The sequence below is a fragment of the Schistocerca piceifrons genome, chromosome 3 (genome assembly GCF_021461385.2).
Source record: "Schistocerca piceifrons isolate TAMUIC-IGC-003096 chromosome 3, iqSchPice1.1, whole genome shotgun sequence".
NCBI lineage: Eukaryota > Metazoa > Arthropoda > Insecta > Orthoptera > Acrididae > Schistocerca > Schistocerca piceifrons.
Genome location: NC_060140.1, coordinates 306759599 through 306779731, shown reverse-complemented (window position 1 = coordinate 306779731; position 20133 = coordinate 306759599). Strand labels below are relative to the sequence as shown.

The following is a 20133-nucleotide window of genomic DNA, read 5'->3' as shown; positions in this document are numbered from 1 at the left end:
AATAAAATATGGGAGTGTAATCTGGCTAGGGTGAAGGCATGTTTGCGGAGGGAATGCAAATAAAACTTAATGGGGTTGTTGTGGGGATGTTGTGAGGGTGACATAGTATTAGAAGGTAGAAAGTGTAACATGAGGCTGAAATGAAAATAAAAATAAAAATATATGGGGAGAGATAAAGGTGAACTAGAAAGCAACTGGAGATCTGGTGTGAAAAAGTGTTGGTTAGAGCAGGGCTATGTTGATCCTGTGGTGAACTTGTGTAGGTAGACAAATGTCTGCTTGTGTCTGTGTATGTGCGGATGGATATGTGTGTGTGTGCGTGAGTGTATACCTGTCCTTTTTTCCCCCTAAGGTAAGTCTTTCCACTCCCAGGATTGGAATGACTCCTTACCCTCTACCTTAAAACCCACATCCTTTCGTCTTTCCCTCTCCTTCCCTCTTTCCTGATGAAGCAACTGTTTGTTGCGAAAACTTGAATTTTGTGTGTATGTTTGTGTTTGTTTGTGTGTCTATCGACCTGCCAGCGCTTTTGTTTGGTAAGTCTCATCATCTTTGTTTATATATACGGCGGGACTGGATCAGACTCTGAATGTGGCTCTCCAGCAGGGATACGACTTCCTCAAATCCTGCCCTGAAATGAGATCCATCCTTCATGAAATCCTCCCCATTCCACCAAGAGTGTCTTTCCGCCGTCCACCTAACCTTCGTAACCTCTTAGTTCATCCCTATGAAATCCCCAAACCACCTTCCCTACCCTCTGGCTCCTACCCTAGTAACCACCCCCGGTGTAAAACCTGTCCCATGCACCCTCCCACCACCACCTACTCCAGTCCTGTAACCCGGAAGGTGTACACGATCAAAGGCAGAGCCACGTGGGAAAGCACCCACGTGATTTACCAACTGACCTGCCTACACTGTGAAGCTTACTATGTGGGAATGACCAGCAACAAACTGTCCATTCACATGAATGGACACAGGCAGACAGTGTTTGTTGGTAATGAGGATCACACTGTGGCTAAACATGCATTGGTGCACGGCCAGCACATCTTGCCACAGTGTTACACCGTCCGGGTTATCTGGATACTTCCCACTAACACCAACCTGTCAGAACTCCGGAGATGGGAACTTGCCCTTCAGTATATCCTCTCTTCTCGTTACCAGCCAGGCCTCAACCTCCGCTAATTTCAAGTTGCCGCCGCTCATACCTCACCTGTCATTCATCAACATCTTTGCCTATGTACTTCCGCCTCGACTGACATCTCTGCCCGAACTCTTTGCCTTTACAAATGTCTGCTTGTGTCTGTGTATGTGCGGATGGATATGTGTGTGTATGCGAGTGTATATCTGTCCTTTTTTCCCCTCGAAGGTAAGTCTTTTCGCTCCCGGGATTGGAATGACTCCTTACCCTCTCCCTTAAAACCCACATCCTTTCGTCTTTCCCTCTCCTTCCCTCTTTCCTGATGAAGCAGCCGTTGGTTGCGAAAGCTAGAATTTTGTGTGTATGTTTGTGTGTCTATCAACCTGCCAGCGCTTTTGTTTGGTAAGTCACATCTTCTTTGTTTTTAGATATATTTTTCCCATGAGAAATGTTTTCCTCTATTTTTTATATATATATATATATATATATATATATATATATATATATATATATATATATATATATATATATATATATATATATATATGATATCAATATAATGGAAGGAAACATTCCACGTGGGAAAAATTATATATAAAAACAAAGATGAGGTGACTTACCGAACAAAAGCGCTGGCAGGTCGATAGACACACAAACAAACACAAACACACACACAAAATTCAAGCTTTCGCAACAAACTGTTGCCTCATCAGGAAAGAGGTAAGGAGAGGGGAAGACGAAAGGAAGTGGGTTTTAAAGGAGAGGGTAAGGAGTCATTCCAATCCCGGGAGCGGAAAGACTTACCTTAGGGGGAAAAAAGGACAGGTATACACTCGCACACACGCACATATCCATCCACACATACAGACACAAGCAGACATATTTAAAGACCAAATATGTCTGCTTGTGTCTGTATGTGTGGATGGATATGTGCGTGTGTGCGAGTGTATACCTGTCCTTTTTTCCCCCTAAGGTAAGTCTTTCCGCTCCCGGGATTGGAATGACTCCTTACCCTCTCCTTTAAAACCCACTTCCTTTCGTCTTCCCCTCTCCTTACCTCTTTCCTGATGAGGCAACAGTTTGTTGCGAAAGCTTGAATTTTGTGTGTGTGTTTGTGTTCGTTTGTGTGTCTATCGACCTGCCAGCGCTTTTGTTCGGTAAGTCACCTCATCTTTGTTTTTATATATATATATATATATATATATATATATATATATATATATATATATATATATATATATATATATATATATAAACAAATATGATGTGACTTACCAAATGAAAGTGCTGGCAGGTCGACAGACACACAAACAAACACAAACATACACACAAAATTCAAGCTTTCGCAACAAACTGTTGCCTCATCAGGAAAGAGGGAAGGAGAGGGAAAGACGAAAGGATGTGGGTTTTAAGGGAGAGGGTAAGGAGTCATTCCAATCCCGGGAGCGGAAAGACTTACCTTAGGGGGAAAAAAGGACGGGTATACACTCGCGCACACACACACACACACATATCCATCCACACATATACAGACACAAGCAGATATATATATATATATATAAAAAAAAACAAAGATGATGTGACTTACCATACGAAAGCGCTGGAAGGTCGATAGAAACACAAACAGACACATACATACACACAAAACATATGTGTGGATGGATATGTGTGTGTGTGCGAGTGTATACCCGTCCTTTTTTCCCCCTAAGGTAAGTCTTTCCGCTCCCAGGATTGGAATGACTCCTTACCCTCTCCCTTAAAACCCACATCCTTTCGTCTTTCCCTCTCCTTCCCTCTTTCCTGATGAGGCAACAGTTTGTTGCGAAAGCTTGAATCTTGTGTGTATGTTTGTGTTTGTTTGTGTGTCTGTCGACCTCCCAGCACTTTCATTTGGTAAGTCACATCATCTTTGTTTTTAGATATATTTTTCCTACATGGAATGTTTCCCTCTATTTTTTTATATATATATATATATATATATATATATATATATATATATATATATATATATATATATACAATAATTTATTTTAGTTTAATATTAATATTCACTTAAAGAATATAAACACTTGTCAATCAAGAAATATTTCAGTTTCACTTTGAATAAGTCCCTTTGTGGCACCTTATAGAGCTTGGTAATCTATTGTGCCATATTTGACCACTAATGCATGGACTATGGTCTGTTGTTTTTAATTTTTTCTTTGTCTGTAGTAGCAGTCTTTATTTCTTGTATTATAGGCATGCATATCAGAGCACTTTGTTGCTTTGTTTTGATGTGTCACAAAAAATATAATTAATTTGTAAAGATACAGTGAGTAGACTGTGAGGTATTTATGATGGACAAAGATTTCCCTGCATGAATCTCTATACCCTAATCCATGGATAATTCTGATTGCTCTTTTCTGTAGGGTTAATATTCTGTTCATATGTATGTCGGCAGCACAACACCATATCTCTATCCCGTAAATAATCTGTGCAAAAATGGTTCCATAATAAATTGTTTTTAATGTCTGATGTGGAACTACTTTTGATAACTGGCTGATTAGATGTAATGAACTGCTGATTTTATTGCATAAAAATTTGATATGGTTTACCCATCTTAGATTTTCATCTAGGTGAATGCCTAGAAATCTGCAGCCTTCTGTGTCCACTACTTCAATTCCACCTATGTTACTGATAGAGGTTTGGTGTGAGTTTGTAAGTTTAAATGGCAATAACTGAGATTTACTGATATTAACTTTCAAACCTTGATCTTGGAAATAAGTAGTTATTTGACGTAGCCCCTCAGTTGCTACCAACGTTAACTCATCATTTTGTTTACCAAGAAATAGCAGTGAGGTATCGTCTGTATAGATTACCAATTGGGAGTTGAAAGGTTGCTCTATATCATTTATGTACACTAGGAAAAGGAAAGGGCCCAAAATTGAGCTCTGGGGTACACCTTGTGTGACTGTCTCGTATTTGGACTGGAAATTAATGATCTGATTATTGATTTTGTAAGTCAGCTTTGTACACTGCTTGCGGTTAAATAAATATGTAGCCAGCAATTGCATGGATGCAGCATTTACATTGTATGACTCAAGTTTACTTAAAAGTAACTCGTGGTTTACCGAGTCAAAGGCTTTAGTAAGGTCTAGAAATATGCCAGGTGTTTGCAGTCCTTGACCAAGGGCACCATACGTTTTGTGAAGAAATTCCGTAATTGCTGTGATAGTTCTATGATCTTTTCGGAATCCATGTTGTGTCTCTGTTAGGAACTTATTTTTCAAGAAATAGTCACTAAGTTGTGTCAGCAGCACAATTTCAAATACTTTGCTGAAGACATGTATTAATGATATGGGCCTGAAATTTGAAACCTCTTCCTTGGATCCTTTTTTATGCACTGGTTTAACTGTGCTCCATTTCAATACATTTGGAAATGTATGTTCTCTGATACTGCAGTTTACCAGGTGGGTGATTATTTTAACTGATTCCTTATTACATTTTTTAATCACGATACTACTCAAACCATCCCATCCAGATGAGAACTTATTCTTTAGTTTATTTATTATCCTGCCTATTTCTTTTTCACTTACTTGTTTGAATTCAAAAGGTGGCTCTTCAAAGGGGCAGAGCTTTACCTCACTACTCACAATTGTGTTATTAACTGGACTAACAGCTGCAGATATAAAGTAGTTATTGAAAACATTGCAGACTTTATTAGGATCTTTAATTGTGTTTCCTCCATGTCTTATATTTACAATTTCAGTTTCTGGCTTTGCGAAATTGATTTACAATTCTCCATGAGGTCTTGGCTATATTGTCTGATTGAACTATTTCACTTCTGTATATCTGTTTTCTTAGATTTGAAAGCTCTTTCTCAAAGATTTTCTTGGCTTTGTTGCACTTGGTCTTAAAAACCTGCAGGTTTGTTGACTTGTGTAACACATCCAGGTGCTGGATGTTTTGCCTGAGTTTTATCATATTTGCTGAAAGTATCAGTCATGGGTGAACACTCTTTATATTTTCTTAACAGGGCAGCATCTGTCAAAGTGTCTTAGCATAGTATCATAGAATTTGGCCCATTTGTTTTCAGATCCTTCAGTTTGGTAAACCAGATCCCAATCCTCTATAGCTAATTTATTTCTTAGGGCAAGGATGTTACCCTCTTTTAGGATTCTTTTATTTTCGTTAACTTTTGTCATTTTTGGGATGCTTGTGTTTACATACTCTACAAGCTGGCATTTGTGGTCAGAGTAGTGAAAATCCATATTCCAGCACCTAACACTGTCTTTAATATGTTTACATAGTATAACGTAATCAATTCTGCTAGATGTGGACTTTGCTACTCTGGTATCACTATTTACTACATTTATGAGATTACATGAGTTAAGAGTATCTACTAACCTCATATTACACAAACTGGAAGATTTTGTCTCAATATTCAGATCACCAAGTATAGTTAGGTCACTGGGGCCACAACATCCCACTGCTCTACTAAATATGTCTATGAAGCTAACTACATCAGCCTTTGGTGGATGGTAAATCCCAATAACTTTATGTTTTCTCATAACCACTCTACACTCTTTGGTGTGGACTTCAATGCCTGTCACTTCAATCAAGCCTTCTTTGTTGTACTGGTCTAGATAATTTATTTTCTTGTACTCGAGATTCTCACTAATGTAAACTGCCACACCACCACCCTTATGTTGCTGTCTACAATAACTATTTGCTAAGGAGTAGCCCTCTAGTTTACAGTAAATAATTTCATCAGATTTTAATCCATGCTCAGTTAACACTACTATATGAGGTGACTGTTCATTTACAAAAACCTGTAATATATTAAGCTTATTTCTAAGGTACTGTATGTTTAGCTGCATGAGCCTTAGTGGTATTTTTAACTGGTCGCTCTTATTATCTTCCTTTAAAATGCACTGAGTTGGTTCACTTACATAAGTTCTGGATCCAGGCATTAAAAGTGTTCCTGTTCTTTGGCGATCTTGCTTTTCTCAATCTACTACCCAACCTGGCTTCTGTCTGTCTAGTTGTCAAGGTAGCTGTTGAGGTGCCTTCTTGCTCCGTACAGTCCGAGGAGTTGCCGAACTGCCTGGTGTTGTAGTAATTGGAGTTGTATACTCCACCACATTTGATTGAGTAAGTGATGCTGAAGAGTCTGCAGTTGATGCCACAGCTTCTGTTGTTTTAACTAGCTGGCTTGGCCAGTTGTTTTTACCCAGTCCTGGGAACTTGTTAGTTGCTTTACTTTCCCACATAAACATGTCACTTTGAACTCTGGGTTTTATTGGTCTTGAGGATCTTCTAGGAGCACAATGTGTTTCTGGACTTTTGAATATCCTTTTGCTGCAAACTGATCTTCCTACTCCATTGTTCGTTACTGTCCTCTTGACAACACTGTGGTTGATTTCTGGTACTGTAATTTTTTCTTGCTGTGGTATTATTTGCTCAGTTCCATCTGGATCCTTCCACTCAAGTGATATTGCAGGCTTTAGTTGATTTTTTGGAGAGATGACTGCAAGTAAATGTGGAAAGAAGTAGGAGATTCTTAGTAGGCTTCAGTCTGGAGATGTATGAAACCAGCTTCAGTTTGGAGATGTATGAAACCAAGGTAACTGGTGCATTGCCTGTTTTCAGATCAGTGAATAACAACTTAGAGGAAAATAGCTCTCATCCCTGCATCTTCTTTAGCTGCTCTGGTATGTGTTTTCTGTTACTCTTCAATGTTTCCACCAAAGTTATCTTGTCATCATTGTAAAGCTCCTCAGCTAGGTCTGTGGATGTATAACAACAATCTGTTGTTATATTTCTTCCACTTTCTGCCAGCAGGTTCACTAGGCATCTAACAATTGCCTTTGCACTCCATTCCTCGGCAGGTCGTTCATCCTTTCCTGCATATACCTCCATTTTTAGAACGTACTGGGTGTGTGCATCTGATAACATCCTAATCAATATGCCATACTTCCCAGGCTTGTCTTTCATAAAGACCTTAAAGGGACATCTTCCTCGAAATAGGGAGAGCATTTCATCGATCGTTAGATCTGAACTTGCTATGTAGTATTTCACAAACATTTCATCAATTTTGTCAAAAACTTCACAAAAGGGGCAAAACTTATCCTGCTTTCGTCTTTCAGTTCTTGTTTCTTTATCATCAAATCGAGTCAGGGACAGAAGTTCTCCTCATCGAATACAACTCATTGTAGCTATGTAGATATTCTTTCCCAGTACTTTCCCTCATAAGTCCTCAAGAGGCAGTCTAGTGTCATTATTTGTGCCCATCAGTATCAGAATATCTAGGAAGGTGTAGATTTCTTCTATAGTTTTAAGTTCTTATTACAAGCTTCTTGGTTTGTATAGTCCATGATAATCTTCATTGTTTTGGGAGTTGTAGACTTTTTAAAAGATTCTGACACACTAGAGATCAAGCCGTCATGAGTCAAACCTTCACAAAAATTCACTATATTCTGTACTGACCTGCATAATTGCCTTGGAGGTGCAGTAATATATTCCCAACCACCTTTTGCTGTAACAGTGATGCTGGAAGCAGCTACATGGTGTTCCTCAGGGGATGAACTACACGAACTTGACTCATTTTCAATTGCTCTGTCACTATCATATGTCACAACTGTATCATCTTCTTCTAGATCACTTTCATCACCTTCACTTGCTTCATTTATTATAGCTGACACCTCTTCATCTGTGAGAAACCTCTGATAGTGACGAGACATTTTATTGGAACTGCGAGTAACATACAACTGCTCAAACAACAAAGGATATTTATTTCAAAACAAAAATGTCAACACAATACAGCAGTACCAACAGTCAGAAACTGCACTTCTTTCTGCCATATTGAGAAATATTTTAATGAGAAAAGTCGTCTCACCAATGTCTAAGGGGGTGGGGGTGGGGAGCAAAAACTGCCCGAACTTAAATATAATAGGCAGATTTAAATAATTCATAAAATTTATAAAACCATGATAGTACATACTCTAGATGTTTTTCTAGAACTACCTAAATTCTTGCTTTTTCACTCCAACAAACAGATATATTACACTAATAAAACAAATACTGTGGGAAATTTTTGGCCTCCCCCCCCCCCCCCCCCCCCTCCCTCCCAGTGGTGCTGGGGTTAAAATAAGAATGTAGACCTGTGCTGTGATATTGCCAGGCAAAACAACAAGGGGTGCAAGCCCCCTCCATGAAAAACATGACCACACCATAACACCACCACCTCCAAATTTTACTGTTGGCACTACACACACTGGCAGATGACGTTCGCCGGGCATTTGCTATACCCACGTCCTGCCATCGGATCGCCACATTGTGTACCGTGATTCATCACTCCACACAACATTTTTCCACTGTTCATTCGTCCAATGTTGACACTCCTTACATCAAGCGAGGCATTGTTTGGCATTTACCAGCGTGATGTGTGGCTTTTGAGCAGCTGCTCGACCATGAAATCCAAGTTTTCTCACCTCCCACCTAACTGTCATTGTACTTGCAGTGGATCTTAAGTTTGGAATTCCTGTGTTGGTCTGGATAGATGTCCACCTATTGCACATTACGACCGTTTTCAACTGTCGGCATTCTCTGTCAGTGAACAGACAAGGTCAGTCTGCACACTTTTGTGCTGTACATGTCCCTTCATGTTTCCATTTCACTGTCACATTGGATACAGTGGACGTAGGGATGATTAGGAGCATGGACATACAGATTTATGACATAAGTGACAATCAATCATCTGACACATTTGAAGTCCGTGAGTTCCGTGGCGTGCCCCATTCTGCTCTCTCTCACAATGTCTAATGACTACGGAGGTCGCTGATATGGAGTATCTGGCACTAGGTGGCACATTGCATGTAATATGAAAAACATATTTTTTGGGGGTGTCCTGATACTTTTTATCACATAGTGTATATATTTTTCCTGTTGGGGAGGATTTTTTGAACATTATTTATCAACACAATTCCAGATCTGTCCTGATACCAAGGAAATATGTTTTTTATTTTCTGAAGTTTTGCTCATTGTACACTAGGAATATGAGTATTAAAAATACAAAAATTAACTTTCTGACTACGCCAGTAGCTTATTTATCTAATTGTCTGTTTGTCACATTATTGATCTGCTTCTGTTAGATTGATTTTGTACCATAACTTTGGTTTTACATTCACACTTTTACTTTTTGAAAACTATAACATACATGGTAGTTATGTGTTCTCATTTCATTCTTGTATCACATTTTTTACATTACAACTTTCTGTTAAGTACAAGAATGGTAACATTTTCTGGTGTTTTTATTGTGTACAAATACATATGATGATGATGGAATGGGTATTCAGCTGCTTGTGGTGTTCTATTCAACAATATATTTTTCCAAAAAGAAAGTCATATATGTGTAAAGTTTGGTTGAAATTTCCCCAGGCGTCCCAGAGTTATGCTTCAGTTTCATCACTTCCCTACTATTTCCCCACTAATACGGGTGCTGTAGTAGAATTGGCAAAAGAAGATCCCTGACAGTTGATGTGAGCTTAGCATGGCTGCGCCAAACGCTACATCAAGAAATCACGTTACACAATTTTGTGCGCATCTCTATGGCAACACCTCAGTGTTGTAGACAGTTATTGTTTTCACCTGCTGCCACTTGCATTTCGCAGTTGAAAACTGGCAAGAGTGCTGCCAGTTATCAGCAGTCTTCTTTTGCCAACTACACTATGCCAGGACATCTTACATCCACAGTACTTCTCTCCCAGTTTATCTATATTTGTACTCTGCAAGCCACCTCATGGTGTGTGGCAGAGTGTGTTTTGAGTACCAGTGTCTGTTCCCCTTTTCCCTGTTACAGGTGCGACTGGTTTGTGGGAAGAACAATATCTGGTAAGCCTCTGTGTGGGCTCTGATCTCTCTAATTTTATCTTTGTGATATTTTTGCGACTGACACTAAGTTGTGTGTACCAAGTTTGGCTGAATTTATTCTAGGAATTCCAGAGTTATACTAGAACATGCACACATATACATGTATACACTTACATATTGGCTTTTATCAATGTAGATGCCATCCAGTATAATTCCTGCTACACTTTGGCTTTTACTCACTGTTGCAGAAGATTTCACTTTGGGAATAAGTTCAAATTAATTTTAAGTACTGAAATTCCAAATGTATGCTTTATGTTTCCATTTCTGATTGCAGATTGAGCAGAAGAAAAAAGGTATAGCAGCAGCTTCTCATCATTCACAATATGGAACAGTGGAAGTGGAAGGCAGCTCAGCTTCAGGAAAAAAGAGCACAGAGAAATATCACAAAACATCGAGCACCAGTACTCATTATGAGACTTTCAGTAATGGTTCACATCAAAGCAGAACTCAGATACAAGGAAGTAGTGGAAGCCTAGAAGAGAAGCATATACAGAAGGCTGGTGATATTTTAGAACCCAGAAAAAGTGATTTCATGGGCAGTGAGAAACATAATCAACACACAAGTGATAGTAAAAATGTTAGTACTGGTGAATCTGGAGCTGTTTATTCGAAGAGTTGGGGTGGTCTTGTACCACACAGTGAAACACTGCAGGAAGGTAGTGCTGGTCGCCATGAAAGTTACAATAAAACATCTCATTATGGACTGGGTGACAAAATAGGGAAACATAAAAAGAAGATACATACTTCTCACAACTACTCAGTCACTTGGAGAGAGAATGACAAACCAGTACATCACTATAAAAATTATAGTTTCACTACTTCTGATGATACTGGGTCCTCCTCTGCACAGTGGTCAAGTGATGATCATGATGATGGCGATGATACTTACGATTTTTCGGATGGAGCAAATAACTCTTCTAGCACATTTCATAAATTCACATCATCCTCTTCATATCATTCCCTTAACAATGGATCTGCTCTTGCAGGTGACAGTCATATTGATGAAGGAGCACATGAATCTGAGAGTGGAATCCGGTTTATCCCTGCATGGCAACTTGCAGGAGGAAAGCCCACTCCATCACCTGATAATTTTGAGGGAACTTTGCTTCATGGTTCCACAGCCTCTGATGGTCAGCTGAGGCACTATTGGGTTAACAGCGGCTCAAACACAGTTCTTCAGCAGGGAAAACGTACCAATTTGAATGATTCAAGTGGCTCACAACATGAGGTACAAGGAGGCAGCTCATATTATTATCCATCTCCAGAAGTGAGAGGAGGTATGACTCAAAGCAGCATAGAATACAGTGCAACTAGCAATGAAGATAATGGGAGTGGTGTGAAACAGTATATTTCTCGCCAGTGGAGTAGTAACCATCCAGGAGCTACCATTCACTGGGAAGAACAACACAAGAGTACAGCTGATGGAGAGCAAGATTATGATGAAGAGAAAGCTGAAGAAGAAGAAGAAGATGATGAGGATGATGAGGATGATTATTATGATGACGGATCTGAATATACAGAAACATACAGCTCTCAGAAGAAAACCATCACTGCACATCGAACTCCTTATCAGCAAGATAGAGCAGTGCCTTATGGTAGGCACAAAAGGGACCTGCAAGCAGATACTGACTTCGATCAGCTGCTTCAGTGTAATTCCACAAACTGTGTACGACTAAAGTGTGTAATCAAGAAATTTACCAAAGATCAGGAAGTGAACATACAGATACGCTCTCGAGCATGGGTACAAACACTTAAGAAGGTAAATGATCCTCTTTTGTAACTATTTTTCTAATAATGTCTATTGAGAATTAAATGTAAGCAAAACCCCAATTAATTAAACCTTTAATAGAAGTTACACCTATCAAACTGTAATCTGTATTCTCATTTTTACATTTTCCTCTTCTATAGGTGGCTTCAAACAAACGACTTCGTGTATCTTCACTGTTAGCAATGCAAGTTACTCAACTGCCCTACATTGGCAAGCCATATCGTCCTATCATTCGAAGTGAAGAAGTATTTACTGATGCTATATCAACAGATGTACCCACAAAGCCAGAGATTGTGCCTTTGTGGGTTGTAGTTTTGTCTGCATGTGCCGGTGTTCTTATATTGCTGCTGTTAATACTGTTGCTTTGGAAGGTATGCATTACAAACACACTCAAAATACATTTCTTTCCTTAGTAACACATATACAGAGTTTAATTTAATCTAGATCTCAATACAATTATACTGAAAATTTACCTTTTTTTCTTTTTTACATTATACTCTATTTGCCTTACATCTTGTTCATGTGTGGATCATATTCTCAATTTTAATTTTTTGCATTTCTCCAGCTGTTACAAGAATCAAGAGTCCTGCACAAGTGTTACAAAAATTATTATGTAGTAGTAGCTTCCCATTTTTTCATATTTTGATCTTTATTACAAAAATCTGCACTGGGACAAAGAATAATGCACATAGAATTCGGGTCTCATCACTACTGTAGTCTCTCACAAGAAACTAACACAAATCATTTGTTACTCACATTAACTGAGAGATCCACACAGCAATGCTCGAGTCAAGATTCCACAAAAATTGAATGATATGTTGTGAAGGTTGAACAGTGATGCAGTGATAACATTCAAAGTCTGTAAAAACCCACAGATATTTCATGTGGGAAATTATCTGTACACACAAGAGCCACGTCATTGTGAGTGAAGTACCAAGAGTTCAAAACTATCTAGTGTCAGACAAGGCAAAGCTTTAATGTAATATTTTACTAACCTGGCACAACAATTGTAGGTTTTATTGAGACTCATCCACCTGGAGTTTGCCCAGTACACCTGTTTATTTTGGTGATATCTGTTGGAACTAGTTTTTTTGATATTAGTGTCTGTGAGAAACAACTGAAATCACTAAAATTGAATAATGAATCCCTGTCAGGTCCTACATAGAAATTGGGTTGTATTAGCCCTTATTGGAACCATAATATGCTGTAGGCCTCTGGAACGAAAAACTGTTCCCAGTAGTTGAAAGGAAGCACAGAAAACAATCATTTACAGGAAAGGTAGCAGAAGCTATTCACAAAAGTACTCTCCATTACATCAACATCCATGTGCTGTAGGATTTTAGAAAATATTTTGAGCTCAGACATAATGAGGTATTTCAAGCAAAATTACCCTCTCCACGCCGTCAGTATGGATTACAAAAATGTAAGGCAACTGGTTAGCTGTAGTATTCCTTAACTTCTGAAAAGTGTTTCACTCATTATCACACCAATGCTTGGAAATGAAAGTACAATGACATACAGACTGCACACTTTAACTTGGATCCTGAGCAGAGGATGCTGGGGATGACACTGGTTGCTGAGACAAGCCCCACCTCTTTATCCACAATAACCAGCTTACAGCTTATAAAAGAAACAAACATGTAGTGGATTGATAACAACAGCAGCTGGTGATCATGTGCTACAGCACCCTAAATACTGAACTTAAATTATGCCATTTCTGTTTGAATGCGAGCCAGAAATTGTATTAAGAGTGCACCATGTTAGTATGCAAATGAAATGGACAAAAACAAGTTTTGTAGTGCCCTCTCCAAGATAAGTAGAAACCAGTGTCAAGTGCTGATTGGTGCTACATTGCTCGCACCACCAGGTCAATATTTCTCTTTGAAAGTGCATTTAAATCTAAGAAGCAGTGGGCTTGAGATGAAGCTCATTTATTTGGTTCAGACTATTTGAGTAGAAACAGGAAGATGTGCCTTTCAAATTCATAGCATATTTTGAGTAGGCCATAGGAAAAGGTAAAATGCTCTCTAAAGATTTTCGTGTAGAGTATGAAGGATTTTTGGACACCCTCTGACGTAACGATGCTGTGGCTAAGTGCTCAAGCGCATGCCAACTGGCAGTTTGTCAGCTGAGGTTTGATTCTCACTGCCACCATTTTTTTACTATTATATATATATATATATATATATATATATATATATATATATATATATAAAGATTATGTGACTTACCAAACGAAAGCACTGGCATGTCGATAGACACACAAACATACACATAAAATTCAAGCTTTCGCAACAAACAGTTGCCTCATCAGGAAAGAGGGAAGGAGAGGGAAAGACGAAAGGAAGTGGGTTTTAAGGGAGAGGGTAAGGAGTCATTCCAATCCCGGGAGCGGAAAGACTTACCTTAGGGGGAAAAAAGGACGGGTATACACTCGCGCACACACACATATCCATCCACACATATACAGACACAAGCAGACATATATGTCATTCTTTTCATTCTGTTTAGCAGGAGTTGCTCTTTGTCCATCGTGAATAATACCTCAGCTTCATGAATTTCTTTATTAGGATTTTTGCATTAGGTATAAGCTCGTACCATCTGCAAATTAGAAAATCTGTTCATTAGAGTCCAAGTTATTTATAAATATTAAAATAGAAGAGACAAAAGTATGGATATCTAAGGCATTGTATATTCTAGCTTTTGTTCCATGATGTTGTTCATCAGATGTATACTGTCAACTGTTTTCTGTATAGGACTGAGGTTTTCACAACAACACCAGTAACACCATAGTTCATCTTGCCCAGCAGGGTGTTGTGTGATATGCAGTCAAATGATTCATTAACATCACAAAACGTTAATTCTGTAGGTTCTAACTCCCCATACATTTTCATTATCTTTCTTACCAGAATACACACAGTCATACTAGTCGACCTAATCTTTTAAAATCTGTGTTGTGCATCGTGGGATATGCTGTTGTCTGTAAATTAATTGTGAAGATGATTTTACATAGAGATTCCAGCCCTCTAGCCAGTACAGTTTTGGCCCATATGTACACTGAAGGCACCACACATTATTTTTTTTTTTACTTTGTTTATAATAGGTAACAGGCAGTAGCCTATTCCATCCATGATATGAAGTTTTCAGAGTCACCATTTGAGAACAGTATGCTGAAATATCATATCCCATACTAAAACATTTTCATCTTGTTTTGTCAATGCAGTATTGAATTAAGAATTTTTTTTAAATATATCTAGCTGAATAGACTGACTGGGTGAGATTAAGATATGTGGACACAAAATAAGCAGTCTTGCATATGTGGATGACTTAGTTGTGATGGCAGATTCGATTGAAAGTTTGCAAAGTAATATTTCAGAGCTAGATCAGAAATGTAAGGACTATGGTATGAAGATTAGCATCTCCAAAACGAAAGTAATGTCAGTGGGAAAGAAATATAAACGGATTGAGTACCAAATAGGAGGAACAAAGTTAGAACAGGTGGACGGTTTCAAGTACTTAGGATGCATATTCTCACAGGATGGCAACATAGTGAAAGAACTGGAAGTGAGGTGCAGCAAAGCTAATGCAGTGAGTGCCCAGCTACGATCTACTCTCTTCTGCAAGAAGGAAGTCAGTACCAAGACTAAGTTATCTGTGCACCGTTCAATCTTTCGACCAACTTTGTTGTATGGTAGCGAAAGCTGGGTGGATTCAGGTTACCTTATCAACAAGGTTGAGGTTACGGATATGAAAGTAGCTAGGATGATTGCAGGTACTAGTAGATGGGAACAATGGCAGGAGGGTGTCCACAATGAGGAAATCAAAGAAAAACTGGGAATGAACTGTATAGATGTAGCAGTCAGGGCGAACAGGCTTAGATGGTGGGGTCATGTTACACACAAGGGAGAAGCAAGGTTACCCAAGAGACTCATGGATTCAGCAGTAGAGGGTAGGAGGAGGCGGGGCAGACTGAGGAGAAGGTACCTGGATTCTGTTAAGAATGATTTTGAAGTAGTAGGCTTAACATCAGAAGAGGCACCAAGGTCAGCACTGAATAGGGGATCATGGAGGAACTGTATAAGGGGGGCTATGCTCCAGACTGAACGCTGAAAGGCATAATCAGTCTTAAATGATGATGATGATGATCTAGCTGAATAATGTATCATTTTTATGCACATTTTTCTTCATTCCGTTGTCCACATTGTTTTGATTTTCAGCTGTAGTCAACTTACAATCATTTAATTTCACAATACATAACAGTTATACAAATATTAACAGTTTTCTTGATGTAAAGTGAGTGAAATGTCTTATTACTTCAAAAGAAGTGTAAAATAACAATTTAAACCATTTCAGTGTGGCTTCTTCAAGAGGAACAGACCAAGTGACACACCAGAGAAAGAACCATTGAATCGTAATGGTCATTACTCTAATGGTGATGAAGCGCTGTGAAGGATAGAAACAGAAGACAAGTAACCTGTTTTCTGTACCAGTTGTGGCTCTGGAAATGTAGAACATTTCTTGAGAAGACTGATAAATGTTCTGAATTGGAACTGAAGCTCCACACCAATTCCAGTATTTAAGTTATTGAGGCAACTAAACTAATCAGTTATGATTATGTTTAATGTAAATACTAAGTCAAAAGGAAGGATAATTATTTTCATATTCTTCTATGCCAGGTTGTAATGCATGCACTCCCTAATGCATGTACAGAATTTGGAGTTCAGTCCCTATTGGAACTATTATTTTGTTGATCGTCAAGTAGATACTCGAATAATTAACAGTAACTTCCAACCTAAAAAGGCATAAAAGAATATAGATGTTGACACACATCTGACAGTATAGATGAAAGAATTACCTATGGTTGTGTCATATACTTGAGAGTCTAATATGGCAGCTTTAGTATAGCAGTGAGACTGGTATAAGTTGTTTCTTTGTGTTTCTGTTTAACTGTAGCGAAAGAAGGGGTGACTGCAAAAATCCTTCATAAAGGATACAAAACGCCAATAGTTATTCTTGTGCATTACTATACCATACAGATGGTTGGTTGACTGATTTATTTGTTTGGTTGTTTAGTTTGCTTAACAGTCCAGTTTTAGTGCCCAAGTTTTTTGTTTTTATTGGTTTCACTCCTATCACACATTCTCTGTCTAAGCAACACAGAACAAATAAATCATTCAACTGGTCAATACACTGTTGCATGAATAGCAAAGACTAAAAAACTTTTTTTTGTTATAAAAATGTTCCTGTACACCTATAAAATGATCTGTATAACAAAGGTCTGTTATTTCATATTATTTGTGTAAAAGCATAATGCAGTAACTACAAAATATCCTGTTTATATGATATGATTCACACTTAATAATCAAGTTGGAATCATTATTCAAAACACAAACTGACATTTACTGTTCATGGCAAATTATGAATAATACAACACTGTCAATAAATCTTTTGTAAATTAAATATTACTGTTTGAGTAAGCATCATAGATAGATAGTCAAGATTCAGTATTTAAATTGGCAGACTTAATGGAATGGGGAACCATATAAGTACCATGTACAGAAGAGAGACTGCAAATTGTGAAATGACTATCATACATCAAAGAGCTGAATCCTGAAATTATTTAAGTGTTATGCATTTTACAAAAAAGCACTTTATATAGAGTTACAGATCTGGATGAACTATTTCCCTTATTTTTCACAAACTTTTTATGAATGGCTTTATTCTGCCTCACACAAACTGTTTCCTCTGTTTGCATATGTTTTAGAAAGGTTCATTACAATGCAGTTAACTTATTTTACAAGGTTTTCAGCACACAGAAAATGCATTATTGTTTTCATATTTCAATTTTTTGGAAGCTACCTCCTGTCTAAAGTCTGTAACTCGAGGCTTTACCTTTTTTAGAGATCAAGATACACATCTGTTTTGTATCAACTGAACATAGTTATTTTTTTTCTTTTTTTTAACACAAAAATTTAAAAGGCAAGCTGTGTATCAAAGATTCAACTATTATTCTGTGTAGTAAATCTGTAAGGCCATTGTTAGTTCACTACATTTCAACGAAAATGTATGTAAATTGTAGGAACCCAAGCTTTGTGATAGTTTTGTTTACTTAATATTTGTACAAAATTATAATGCTTTTAATAGCTGAATGTGCGTAACGTCTTCCCTTAATATCGTTATGCCACATGTATGAATGATTACATTTGTATATGATGTGTGACTGTTGTATGTCTGTTTGTGAGTATCATGATTTTTGTAAGAAATTTGTAACATAGTTGCAGCGGAGCTTGTTAAAATTTAATTACTGTACAGTACATGTCTGTTGGTGTGTAATCTGCATATTTATTACTTGTATTTTAATGAAATTACTTCACTTTTATATTCCTAGGTTTTAGTATATCATCCATTCCTAACATGTGTGCTGAAAAAATCCGTAAGACCTGCATTTCTCCACCGACTTTCATCATAAGAGCTTCATTTGCAATCCTTCATTGCTATTAACTAGTAAACTACTACTTCTTAATGTAACAAATCTACAGAAATTAAGCACATCTCATTAGGATAATATTACAAAAAGTTATATCCATTTGATGCAGATGTGTGCAAATATTCTAAAACAAAAGGTCAATATGAGGTAAAAAATAAAGTTTTTCTACATGACCATAGAGTATTCATTGATGGAATTCCAATCACATCATCTGTGGCTGTAAAAAATGTAAAGAGTTCCTAACAAGTTATCATAAAAGTGCCTTATAATATTCTTGATGTGAAAATAAACATCACTTTTCCAGCATTTTCTACGCACATTCAGGAAGTTTTTTAATGTATTGCTGTCATTGTTAGTAAAATGTAAATGGTTGCTGCATATTTTGCTATGTACATACTATAAAAATAATGTAAATAAATCTATTTAATATCAAAAGTAATGATTGTATGTTGTCTTTCTTTCACCATGTAGTTTCCTTGTGACACTCATTTGTGAATAAATGTACTGCTTTTTTGTTGCAGAAATAGTGAGTATAATGCATTAGTTGCTCCTGTCTTCATCAGTTTGTGTGTGAATGAGAGAGAATGTGCATGAGTGTGAGAGGGAGACAGATGTGATGATGCACGCAACATGTATTAAGTCTCAGCATATCCTTTACCTGTACTCTGTCATCTTTGTTTATTTGACTGAATATCTTATTGTTCTTCAATAGAGTGCATGCATGTCCAGATGTTTGTATTGTTTCTGTAAAAAGCTAAAACTTCATTAATGTTCTCCATAGGATATTGTGGAAGTAAAAAACTTCTCAAAATCTTCAAAAATGTGCAACTATATAGTATAAACTGACTCTTTATGAAACTATTTTAGTTATATAACATGTTTTATGAAAAAAGTATTAAAAACTTTAAAACTTAATTTTTAATCACAATATTATTATTATTATTATTATTATTATTATTTATGTTACGGATTTAAAACCCATGCCATCAAGATCGCGCATGAAATCTTTTTTATTTGGATTCAGTAATAGTTTTGGCTAACAATCTAGTCATCGTCAGATCTAAGATACAAAGAAGATCTCGTGTTAACAAGATACAACAACTTACAGAACTGCAGGTAATATTGTAGCAGGGTTCAAGAGTATATACATGAATTAATCATAGAACACATACCATAAAACAGTCTTGATTAGTTTTGCTGCCATTATGGCTTCACATATCATTAATATTTTTTTTTAAAATTACAGCATCCGTACATGACATAATTAAAAACAGCCTTTCGTTATTTGTGGCCAATGTTATCGAAGCACAGTCATAAAACTGAAAATATGCATTAATAGAGAGAAGAAGCAGTAAAAATAGAACAGTATTTGTGTAGGGAACTATCTATTATAACGACTAAATGTAAACGTATCATAAAAATCTAGTGGACATCAGTTCCCAGTCCACCATAGTGTGCATTTCTTGCATGCTGTAGGGACAGAAACTGCCATTCTATTCACATACACTACATCAGATCATCATATATATGATGACTTCTGTTACGAAGTGATTTAAATACTGATTGTGTCAGTTACTAAGTTGTAACAACTTAATGCCTTTGGTATCTTTTACACTTAGTTACTTTAGTGGAGAATTATACAAATATTCTTTTATTTTCAATGTCTCTTCATTATATTATTACCAACACTAATCAAGAATGATTTATGGTATGTATTCTGTAATTAATTTTTGTGTATACTCTTGAACAAGCTATGATATTTTCTGCAGTTCTGTAAGCTGTTGTATGTTGCTAACATGAGGAAAAACTGTTTTATATCTTACATCTGAA

The 20133-nt window shown here is 37.2% G+C and overlaps 1 protein-coding gene across 2 annotated transcripts in view; it reads left to right on the top strand.

Annotated features, from left to right (window-relative positions):
* The window catches only part of LOC124787900 (integrin alpha-PS2-like), an 837072-nt gene extending 817970 nt beyond the window's left edge, over positions 1-19102 (top strand). For both annotated transcript variants that reach the window (XM_047254882.1, XM_047254881.1), the window contains 3 exons: positions 10323-11807; positions 11957-12187; positions 16170-19102. In XM_047254882.1, the coding sequence (XP_047110838.1) occupies positions 10323-11807; positions 11957-12187; positions 16170-16265 (1812 nt within the window). In that variant the 3' untranslated portion in view covers positions 16266-19102. The remainder of the gene's footprint in view (positions 1-10322; positions 11808-11956; positions 12188-16169) is intronic.
* Positions 19103-20133: the final 1031 nt, after the last annotated feature.